At 43.9% G+C, this 12227-nt stretch overlaps 1 protein-coding gene across 4 annotated transcripts in view; it reads left to right on the plus strand.

The window, feature by feature from the left end:
- LOC114707953 (phosphofructokinase, platelet) overlaps positions 1–12227 on the plus strand; it is a 65469-nt gene that overhangs the window by 37880 nt on the left and 15362 nt on the right. For 3 of the 4 annotated variants that reach the window (XM_028890888.2, XM_037205950.1, XM_028890897.2), the window contains 8 exons: positions 1355–1447; positions 2000–2125; positions 3678–3742; positions 4170–4239; positions 4478–4624; positions 5925–5995; positions 8426–8513; positions 9234–9386. In XM_028890888.2, the coding sequence (XP_028746721.1) occupies positions 1355–1447; positions 2000–2125; positions 3678–3742; positions 4170–4239; positions 4478–4624; positions 5925–5995; positions 8426–8513; positions 9234–9386 (813 nt within the window). The remainder of the gene's footprint in view (positions 1–1354; positions 1448–1999; positions 2126–3677; positions 3743–4169; positions 4240–4477; positions 4625–5924; positions 5996–8425; positions 8514–9233; positions 9387–12227) is intronic. The other variant, XM_028890905.2, reaches the window with a different exon arrangement.

Here is a 12227-nt window from a genome sequence, read left to right on the forward strand (position 1 = left end):
CAGCAGGTACAGTCCAGGGGCTTCTCTATTTGGAACGATAGACAAGGTGTCTGATTTCCTCACCAATCAAACTGCCTAGTTGGCTATGAGTCACTGATTCCTCATGGCCCTGAGGAAGGGCAGGGTCTGGCTGGCTGCTGCTCTGCCACTTCTTCACACTGGTGCTCACTCATCTCTACAGGACTTTGACTCCTTCACTAGCATCTCAGAGTCAACGAGGAACCACAAGCGAGGCTGTTGTTCCAGCCCTGAGTCAGGGCCCACAGGCATTACTAATCTGGTTTTACAAGTTTTTTTTTTCTTTCTTTCTTTTTCTTTTCTTTTTAAAAAATTCTTGCTAAGTAGCCATGCTAGACTCAAACTGACCATCCTCCTGCATCCTCTTCCCAAATGTTAGAATTACAGGCCTGACCACCATATTATGCCTCACTTATTGTCTTTTGTGAGGACTGGAACCCAGGAGCTCATGTGCCTGGCAAGTGCTTTACCATCGAAGCACACCCCTAGCCCTGCAAGCTGTTTTTATCATTCTTAAGTTATGGTTATTTAGTGAGCCGAGCTCATTTCTCATTGACTCCAGTAGCAGATCTGCACCTCAGCACTAAATCATCAGCAGGTGCCAGGGAAAGATCTTCAATAGTATTTACTGATGGCTCTCTGTCAAAGCAGGGCAGGGGGTTCATTCCCACTGAAATGAAATTAAGATGAACTCCAGCAATACTGGACCAAGAAGTGTGAATAGATGGATATCGGTGGCTCTTTTTTTATACACAGGGGTCACCAGCCAGTACTGCTGTTAGCATGGGGCTGAAATGCCGGGGTTACTGTCTTCACAGAAGAGCTGTACACTATCCAGGGAAATGCTTGTAATATAAATCATGCTTTAAATACAGCTACTTGAAACAGCGTTTTCGTAGAGAAGTCGGTGTTACTTATTTTATCTGCTTGCTAGGAGATAAAGATTTTAATTTTAGTAGTCTGACTGTGGTGAGTCCTGTCCGTAACCCTCAAACTCAGGATGCTGAGGCAGGAGGATTGTTAAGTTCAAAGCCAACCTGGCCTATGTACAGTTTCCAGTAACCCAAACCAAATCAAAACAAACAAACAAATGTCAGTAACATCAAAAAGATTTTCTTTACAGTGAAAGCATTATTTGGAAAAACAAATTTTAGGATTGTGTATAGCTGTTCCTGTAAGGAGAAGTGAAGTAATAATCAGTTTTAACATTCATGTCTGAAGACCAAGTCGAGCACCCTTGTCTTGGTGCCAGCACCCTGTGCCCTCACTTAGCTTGATACAGTCACAGTGAGGTCTGTTTTGCTCTCTGTTTTCTGATGGCCATCCTTCTCCACAGCTTGTGGTGAAGCAGCTGGGCTTTGACACCCGGGTGACCATTCTTGGACACGTGCAACGAGGAGGGACCCCTTCGGCATTTGACAGGATTTTGGTAAGTGGGGATGGAAAGTACTGGACATTTTCATGAGGCCTCCTTGAAAGAAATTTAGAAGTGCTAGTTTATTATTGTGGAGGCTGACCAGCAGCCTCATCCCTTGAGACGATAGTGGCCCATGTCCTTATTTCAAGGTCCTTTGAGACTTATTGACGTAGGATAATTTCCTGGGCTGAGGTCACAGCTGACGTGGGAAGTCAGTATGCCTACTGAGGGAAGGCATGGGTGCCAGGATGTAGGAATTCGGTATCCCAAGTGTAAGCTTCCAGAAACTAACCCAAGAGGACAACAGGCATCCTGAGTCCAAGCCCTAAATTCTTAGTATTACCTGGTAGTTCTTACTGGAATTATAATCTTGTTGTTACAGAGATGAATAGAGATAAGCAAGACAGAAGCAGGGTAAAGCCCTGACTGAGTCATTGTTTCACAGCATAGAAAGCAGGCAGAAAGTGAACCCTGGGGTGGTCTCTGACTGTGCACGCACACAGTGCCTCCTGAGCATAGGATGAAGGACTCACTAACTTTAGTGATTGTGATTATCATTTGCAGGCCAGCCGCATGGGGGTGGAAGCTGTCTTAGCCTTGCTGGAGGCTACTCCTGAGACCCCGGCCTGTGTGGTGTCACTGAGGGGAAACCATGCTGTGCGCCTGCCTCTGATGGAGTGTGTGCAAATGGTGAGCTCAGCTACTGGGTGGGCATGGACATGGGATGGGCCACCTACAGGAACAGTGGGTGCTTCAAGCTGGTCTGCTTCAGATTCAGTTGAGCGCTGGGTCAAGTGGCCTTTGGAGGGCAGAATGATCTGCCCAGTGGATGATGGCAGCAGGCTTCCTCCGTCACTATGTAGTGTGAAAAAGCTTCTCCATCTCTTGCTCCTTTTCGGTCGCCACCCATGAGGCACTTCTAGTGGTCATCTCTCCTAAGGATGAGTCCTCTCCACCGAACTGGTAAAGAGTCGGTGACTGGTGCCACCTATAGTCACAAATGGTCCACATAGCTCCTGTGTGTGAGCAGCAGGATGAGTGTGAGAAAGTGGTCCTGCCAGGAGTGCTGTAGGTGTGACGTGCCTAAGTTCCTCCAGTTTTGTTTTCTATCCTTTTGTTCCTGAGGCCATTCTGATCTGTGATATGACCTTGGGATAGATTCCAGGAAAGGTGAGATAGGGCCACTCTTTCAGGTGTATCTACTGATACAAGAAGGAAAAATGGATTGTGCTTTTCAAATCAGTTGTTGAGTAGATGCTGTTACTTTTCATTTTTCCAATTTTTTTTTCATGAAATGTTACAATATTTAGGCTTTTGAATGACCCTGACATATGTACCTTTTATAATACAGAAATACAGACACATACACACACACACACACACACACACACACAGAGAGAGAGAGAGAGAGAGAGAGAGAGAGAGAGAGAGAGAGAGAGAGAGAAGGAACTTGTTGAAACTAACCTTAACTTAATTCCCAGAAGCCAATAGGGATGAAGAAAGACAGTATATATACGTAAGAGTGGTGATGTGCTTCTGTGTGTGCATGTTTGCATATATAAAGATAGATGTGTGTGTGTGTGTGTGTGTGTGTGTGTGTGTGTGTGTGTGTGTGTTCCTATGTATCCTTGGGGAAGGACAAAAGAAGTTTTGGAAACTGTATGAACCATGTGCATTACGTTGTTACATTTCTTTGGAGTTTATTGCTCACCCCGTGTCTGTATTCACTTCGGACAGTGAATTACTTATAACTCTCTTGATATTCAAATAATCACATGGAAGTTTCATTCAGAAACAGCCAGAGAGAGCCACTTGTTGAGAGCTGCCAGTTAACTGAGGCAGTCCGGATGCTCAGCCCTGAGCTCTCTGTCCTGAGGCTGCCTTCGGCCCTCTGTCCTTTTCAGCCACCTGCGAACCATCCTGGAGACCTGCAGTCCTCAGTGGAGCCATGATCTAGAAGTGTTTTCTTTTTCCTTAACTGAGCTGAATTGAGGGTTAATCAGGTCCTCTCCTAAAAGACCTATTTCCATGAACTTTGCCTGTGTGGAACTCAGTCTTCCTGACTCTGTGGCCATGAGCAGCAAGAGTCACCTCCTTTTCTTTGGGGCTCTAACCTCACGGATGGGCACTGCCATGTCATCTGTCAATTTGGGGGCCATTAACAAGCCAATGGGGTTAGACTGTGAAGGTTCAGCCTTAGAGCATCAAAGGCCTGATTAATTCTTTATTACCTTTTTTAAAGACCCAGGATGTACAAAAGGCAATGGATGAGAGGAGATTTAAGGAAGCCGTACAGCTCCGAGGGAGGTGAGTTATTGTGAATAAAACTCTACTAGAAATTTAGGTCCTTGTTTGGTCATTGAGACTGTTCTTAGTTTCAGTATAAAAATTTTGATGGGGTCTGGAGAGATGGCTCAGAGGTTAAGAGCACTGACTGCTCTTCCAGAGGTCCTGAGTTCAATTCCCAGCAACCATATGGTGGCTCACAACCATCTGTAATGAGATCTGGTGCCCTCTTCTGGCCTGCAGAACACTGTATACATAATAAATAAATAAATCTTTAAAAAAAAATTTTTTTTGAAAGAGTTTGGGCTGAAGAGATGGATCAGCAGTTTAGGGAACAACCTAAGATCACTCCAGCTCCAGGAAAATCGAATGCACTCTTCTGATCTCCATGGGCATTCATGTGCACAAACCCATATTAAATTAAAACTAAATTATCATTTTTCTTTAGGAGTTTTGAAGGAAACCTGAAGATCTACAAGCGTCTTGCCATTAAGTTGCCTGATGACAAGATCACCAAGGTAGGTAGTTAGCTTCCAGCAACGACCCCAGTTTTATGAGTGGCCTAGGAACCTTTTTACCCCATAGCCCTCTTAATGGGGATCCCTGGAAACCTGTCTTCACCTCTCCATTGTGACCCTTAATCGTAACATGGCCACCTCCTGCCAAATGTGGCACAGTATGGCCCCTTATAAGTGTGCAGCAAATGGGAGCTGGCACTCACCTGGTAACTCAACAGTTTCCTGTTCTGTGTTTTAGAGCAATTGCAATGTGGCTGTCATCAATGTAGGGGCGCCCGCAGCTGGGATGAACGCAGCCGTGCGCTCTGCTGTCCGAGTCGGGATTGCAGATGGCCACAGGATGTTAGCAGTCTATGACGGCTTTGATGGCTTCGCCAAAGGCAATGTGAGTCTCCCAGGAGTCCCTGTGGAAGTGAGAATATTATCACACATGGGGAGCCCAGACTTCCGGCAGCACCTGCTACTTCAGGATTCTGTGGTGGTGTGACCATACCAGTAACTGAGCTGAGGGTCAAGTTCTGCTTAGGAATCCTGCCCTAAGTTAGGTCGTAAGCCTTTACATAAAGCTCAGGGTGTCATGTGTTTTTAGAATTTCTCAAAACACACCAAGGCATGGCGATACCATGATGCTCACCTCACAGGCTGGATGGCATGGGCAAAGTGCATGGTTTATAGTACATACTAGAATTTGTGATACAAAACCTTCATAAAAACACTTCTAGGCTGGGATGTAGCTGAGTAGTGGAACACTCGCCTTGCACCTGTAAGGCTCTGGGTTCAATCCCCAGCATGGGGAGAACAACAACCATCAGCAGACAAAGGTCTGGAGCAGTCACTGTTTTCCTCTTGTTGCATGTGATTTGCATACATTAATCCTTCTGACCTTACAATATGTCTAAGGTCTTCATACCATTTTTTTTTATGAGAGAAGCAAGGAAGAGAAATATTGACAAACTTTTGTCTGTTTCTCATGATGTAGGATTTGAAAAGGATGGTGAGGCATGGCTCTACTCTGAACCCAGAGCCACTATAATTGGTACTGCTGTATCAGTAGGGTTAAAGAGCTGCTGTAATTGGTACTATATCATTAGGTTGGAGATGCCAAGTTGGGAGATGTCTTTAACTTACCTAAAGACCACCAGAATACATGAAGAGTAAGAGGTTCACCAAAAATCACATGACTGGAAGCTGGCAGACCTGGAGTTGTGGCTGACTGTGTTCTGCTCTGTGACTAACTCATGCCTCACCTAACATGGGTTCCAGTTGGTTGAACTTTATCTGCTTCGCCAAACTGTGTTTGTGTTTCTCTCTTTATTTTCTTCCTTGCCTTTGGTGCTAAATTATTTTAACCTTTACCAATTTAAAAACCATGGTATTCATTTTCTTTCAGTGACAGAGTCTGGTCACATAAGGTGTCCACCTAGGACTCATGCTTAGGGTTAGGGGGTGGATGTCCCCCACCGGCATGGGAGGAAGAGGTTTACTGAGGCTCGGCCTTTTGTTTAACCTTGGAAGGACACGTCATGTCTTGGCTGAGTCTGCAGTGCCGTGGGGAAACAGGCCTTCCCCGTCTCTATGGGAACTCAGCCTGTGAGAGAGTTCAGAACCTTGAGCTGTCTTCAGAGCCTTCTATTCCTGCCCTTTCCTCCTCACTTGAGCTGTTTCACTCTGTGTTGGAAATTTAGGTAAAAGAGATCGGCTGGGGAGATGTCGGCGGTTGGACTGGACAAGGAGGGTCCATTCTTGGGACAAAACGGTAATTTCTAAATTTTAACTCTTGGACAAGTTCTGTTTATTTTATTTTCATCTTATGTGTATGAGTGTTTTGCCTGTGTGGATGTCTGTGTACCATGTGAGAGGACATTGGCTCACTTGGAACTGGAATTAAGGATGGTTGTGAGCTGCCATGTGGATTCTAGGAACCAAAACCCAGTCCTCTGCAAGAGCAGCAAGTGTTCTTAACTGTTGGGCCATCCAGTAATTCTTAACAAAGAAGGAAGAAGCACCTCGTAGAGAGAATGGCTAGAGGTAGTGTCGAGAGTGTAGATGCCTCTGTATTTTCCCTGTAATGAATACCCTGTAATCAATTTCCCTGTAATGAAGCAGGGACATCTGTCTGCCATTGCCCCAGGAACTCAATCATGTTTTAGGGATCTCAGTGCTAGGAAAGGGAGGGCAGATTAGGATGGATATGTACCACACCGGTTAGTGTGGTGGTACTTACCATCCATGAGGCCTTAGGTTCAATCCCCAGTACTCTAAAATGAGAAGTCCAGTACCTGGCAGACCTTCCCATTAATTCCATACTTCCATTTATTTGAAGAGCAAAACAATATGTGAAAAGCTTCTGTCCCTCTCTGGTCAGGAGAATAAGTGATGATTTGCAAAGCTGGCATTAACTGTGCTATTATGTGAACAAGCATTTATTTCAGCATTGTGGGAGAAGTGTGGCGTGTCTGTGTATAACAGAGCTGAGCCACACAGTGACTGTGGGCCAACATGCACAGCTGAAGAAATTACCAGTGTATTGCTAAAGTAAAATCATGTTTTTCTGACTTGCAAAGTTCTTCAGTTATCTATATAGCTGGGATTAAGGCATTTTGGCAAAGTGTATTATGTTGGTTCCAACCCTGTTTTATCTTTGATTAGTTCCAGGATGCAAGTATTAATATCAGCCATTATTGTAACTTACTTACATTTTTTTTTTTTTTGTATGGAAGGAGAGTAGTTTTTAGGTATTGGGCTCTATGTCGTTGTGGCTTACTATAATCTGAGAAGAATCAAGCCAACTTTTTTTTTGCTCTCTTCAAAATCAGGGCTTTTGGTGCCAGCTAGACAAGTGGGGATCCCACAGGGTGGCTTCCCCAGCCATCTGGGTCCTTTCCTTGGTGCCATGGCATTGGTGCTTTGGATGGCAAAGCCCCAATAGACTGGTGGTTACACAAATCGACTCCTTAGGCCTCTGAGGAGAGGCTGATCCCTGCAAACCCAGGTGTGCTTCATGTAAAGCAACCTAGGCATTGCTCTTGAGCAGTGTGGGAGCGAGCTGACAGCCTGAGACACACTCACTTGTTTGGTACCGTTTTCCATATTCCACTTCCAATATCTGTGTCCATATTCCAATAGTTTCACCTTAAGCTTACATGTGTCTACCAACAGTAGAAATACTTCATTTTATCCTCTAAGCGTGAAAGAAAGATTAGGGGTGGTTGTTAGATGAAATATTAGAATGGGGCATAAATCAGTTTCCTTTGCTTAGTGGTGTTCCTGCTGACTGTGTCGTTTGAAGTAGGTGACAGTATAGAATAGGATGTATGTAGTTTTGGAGGAAATTAAATTGATATATATGGATATATTTCATATATATATATATATATAAAGGAAATGTATATATATGTTAGTTAACATTATATATAAATATACACACATATAAACATATGTTATATTATTTTATTATTGTATTATTCATATACACATAAATATACTAAGATATATTAAGCTACAGACATACATCTGTACACATTTATGCACATGTACACAATTTAGAAAATGGAAATTTCTACGTAAGCAATTACTTACTATTAATAATTGTAAGCTAATGTGTATTTTCTTTTTCCTCATGAGTTGGTGTAATTCCTTTTGGCTTTTTTGAGCCAGGGTCTTATGTAGCTCAGTCTGTTCTGGAATTCACTATGTCACATGCAGCCCAGGCTGGCCTTGAACTCGGCAATCCTCCTGCCTCCACCCTGAGTGTTGAGATTACAAGTGTGTACTGCCACAACTTGCTGAGGCAGCACAGGTCTTCTGGGGTAGTATTGTTTCTACCTGTCTGTCTGCCTATTTATTTTTGGTGATACGGCTTGAACTTAGCATTTTACGCATGTTACACATATTAGGAAAATACCACTGAGCTAAGTCCCTTCCGCATTTCGAAAAAAAGCTCTTCTGGGACCTGATACCGTGCTGCTCCTGCCTTGAGTGATCATTCTGCAGTACTCCTGTCCCACGTGCCCGTCGTCTGAGGGGGCATCATAAAGTAGCCCCACTACCCACTCTATCTTTCATGCCGCAGAGTTCAGACATAGGTGGGAGGTGGGAGAAGAGACCCCAATGAGTGGGTAGATGATTTCCAAGAAGTCTCTCAGCTTGTGGGTGTATTCTCACCCCTTGGTCTGTCTGTCTTCAGCACCCTACCTGGAAAGAACTTGGAGAAGATTGCCGAACAGATACGTTCCCACAGTATCAACGCGCTTCTAATCATTGGAGGATTTGAGGTATGTTACTGTCTCTCTGTCTCCTCTCCTGTGGGTTTTGGAGGTGCGAATGGTAGCCCCATGCTTGCTTTACATATACCTGGTTTTATTGGCTGTTCCTCAGGAACTAGGATTTTAATACCCAACCCAGTTGCCCTGGAATGCAGAATAGCAGGGTAGTGTGATATAGCACAAGACTGGCCCAATTCGGTTAAAGTAAATTAACCAGGCCAGCACAAGTTTGACCATTCTGCTGGGACTCATTTTGAAGTTTTCTGATTTGTTATCAGTCAATAAAAATTCCATACTTGGTGTTTGAAATACACTGATGATTTAGAAAGGAAGGTGGTTATATGGCTAGTTTTTCTCTTTAGATTTCTAAGAAATATATTGGACTGTAGTCCTTAATTATATCCCGTTCAGTGGGGATGAGTCTCACAGAAAGTTGACTTACTTAAAGAAATGTAAGAACTTCACATAATCAAACTCAAATTTGTAAGAGTTAGTCTTACTACTACATGCTAAGACCTCATCTCCCATTTGTGCCTGGGAAGCTGTCCTTGTCTGTGCTCTTAACTCGCCTGTGTTGATTTTCTAGTGGTGCCTGGTCTCACTGTACCCTGTGCACTGTAGTGACAGTGCCTCCCTGGGACTCTCCCATGCTTGCTCACTCCTGGTCACACACTGCCCATGTCCCCCTCTCCCTCCCTGGCCCCACAATCACACACACTTATCTGACAGGCCTACCTGGGACTCCTAGAGTTGGCAGCTGCCCGGGAGAAACACGAGGCGTTCTGTGTCCCTATGGTTATGGTTCCTGCTACTGTCTCCAACAACGTGCCGGGTTCCGATTTCAGCATCGGGGCAGACACAGCTCTGAACACTATCACAGACGTAAGTGCGAGTGTGCCAGCAAAGCAGGTGCAGCTGATGCTAACCCGAGGCCTGGACCCTTTTATCTACCATGCACTAGAAGTAGCCTTTTGCCAGCCACCAACCGGATTCCTACGTTTTTTTTGTTTGTTTCAGGAAAGCACATTTTAGAAGTTCCTTGGAAATTCCTTGATCTAATCCCACCCCAACTTTTCCCAAGCATCCTCCCAAGCCACTGCCAGCCTGATTTCGCTCCATTACTAAGACCTGTGGAGTAACATCCCATCCCAGTTCAAGCAGTGCTAGCTAGATCACAGTGTCTTTAGCATTTTTTAAAGTGTTGGCTGAATATAATTTCCTTTCAGCCTGTAGCCTCTTATTGCACTTGAATCCTGTGTCCAACATTCTCTGCTTATTGTCCAAGGGTAGAAATTGAACTAAATATTTCATAATGTTATTTTCTGAACCAACTGTTGGCGCTTCACTGGATTTTTTGGCTATGGTTGTTGTTATTTTTCCCCCTTTTATAAATTGGCAGTCTTAAGTCAAAAATATTGATGTCTTATTATTTTTCTTTTTTCCAAAAAAAAGTAACAAAATGTACACATACATTTTAGTGTCACATTTGTAAATTATACTTGTTGATTCCTGTGGGATTTTAAGATCGCTAAGTCAGAATTTCAAAATTTTTCATTAACTCTATTAACTGCTATTTTTTTTCCTGGGAGACTTAATTCTTATACATATTTTGGTAGGGTTTTTGTTTTTCTTAAGCTCCTGACGCCAAATTCATTTCTAGTACTGGTAAATAAAAGCTCCAAAGCTTTTACAATAAATCGCAGGGTGGTAAGTAATGCTTAGCGCTGATTTCTTGCTTTTCTCCGTGTCAGAAACGTTTCCTTCAGTCTGCTTACTGAAGCCTCATGCCTGGTGTCTCCTAGAAGCAATGACTGTTTTATTTAGTTTCGATCACTAACATCTCCCTTCTCTGTTGCGTGTGCTGTCTGGGGACTGTTGCTATGGCTTTTGCTGTTGCTGTTGATAGATTCGGGCTCTTGATGGATCTTCCTTTGTGAGTGGAAAGAAGGTGTCTGTCACAAAATGGATTGGGACCCAGGGCTTTGTGCATCTCAGACACCGAATTACGGTCTACACTTTACACAGGAGGAATTTGCAGGAGAAGCATTTAAAGTTTCTTTTTCCACAAGCTCTTCGTCATCTAACTAAAAGCCCGCTTACAGGTGCATCTGACCAGTAGCCTGTGGCTAGCGTGCACCCTAGAGCAGCTGTGAGTTTGACCTAGCCAAAAAGGATCATGAAGTCAATGAGAATTATTTTTGCCAATGATTTTTTGGAAACTATATCTTGAGTGTGAACTTTGTCGATGGCAGTATCCTGTCAAAACGTTGAAGGCTGGACACTCCTGCATACTGTCATTTGCAGTGAGTGGGAGCCTCTGCAGATGGCAGCCAAGGTGGGTATTTATCTCCTTGTGGATATTCAGTGTGCAGCGTCAGGCATGAAGGAAAGAGTCTCTCTTTTTATTATAATGTCCTCACAATATAATTTATGATTCTTAGCTCCCATGCTAGTAATTGTTTTGTCCCAGACTTGACTATATAATATTTACATATTGTTGAAAATTTGAAACTCAAAATAGAGAGGAGGGAAAAAAGATATCTACTCCCTCTTCCTTTTACTTCCCATAAAGGGATTTTGTGATGGTTGTTCTTTAATTTCTTTTCTTATTCATTTGAGTTTCTCAAAGCCAGTGGTAGCATGTGAGAACAAAAACGGAATGGTAGCTAGGTAGCCATTCCTGAGGGCTTCAGGCTTGGTAACATGTGGTAAGTCGATGTGTACGTGTGGTCTTTGTTACTCATTGCTTCTGAGGTTCCAGGGAGCTGGGTCATCTGGGCTCTGTGATCTCAAGGTGGCTGGCTGAAGCTGGGCCAGTAAAGGTAACCTTAGTGAATGCTGCCATTGCTCTGGAGCTGATAGCTGAGTGAGGAGGAGAAAACAGCCCAGAGTCCCTTTGTGCTTCCTGAAGGTAGAAGGCCTAGAATGTAAAAAGGCGTGAAGGCAAAATGAAAGTTAATTCTAGCAGTTGAAAGGTGGAGCTGAATTAGGTGAGGCTGGCCGCAAACATGATAGGAGGTTGACCCTGTGTCTCGGAAAGGAGGACATGAGGAGACTCTACACAGTGCTCCCATTGCCATCTGTTGCTGCATCTAGGAAGCCACTGTGTAGAGCTGGCAGGGAGTTGAGAGAGTTGCCTAACCTTAAACACTCATCTGTTTCTAGAGGATAATAGCCTCTTATTGGCCTTGAATAATGTCTAGGCTTATCATCTTCCAGAACCAAGTCTTTCTTTAGGTTTGGAGTGCCAGGCAGTTCTCAGCTTTGGGTGATTATGCATCTAGCAGACAGCTGCAATGATGCAGGAATGACATTTTGCATCATCAGAGATATAGGAGAGAAGAATCCCTAACATGCAGTCGGTGGAGGTCAGGAATGCTGTTCACTGCTTTACAGTATAGGGGTCAGTCCCCACCATGGGGAAATATCAGTGTCAGAATGTCTACTGTCTTGAGGTGCAGAACCCCAAGCTTCTCTAATTTGATTAGAGAACATAATTGCCCTTGTATGGATCATTGTCTTCACTAATCGTTCCCTCCTTGCCAGCATTGATACTCAGGTATAGGTGCATCCCTTGAATGGGCTTTAGTGTCTGCAAGGTGATGGAGAAGTTCTGTGGGCAGCATCCCAAAGCAGGTGCTTCAGAAGTCTAGTGTTGGAGTGCTGAGGCTTTTTACTGGGACTTGTTTTTATTCCTTACCATTGGCACCAAGCTTTGTTCTC

Source organism: Peromyscus leucopus, chromosome 5 (assembly GCF_004664715.2).
Source record: "Peromyscus leucopus breed LL Stock chromosome 5, UCI_PerLeu_2.1, whole genome shotgun sequence".
Taxonomy (NCBI): Eukaryota; Metazoa; Chordata; class Mammalia; order Rodentia; family Cricetidae; genus Peromyscus; species Peromyscus leucopus.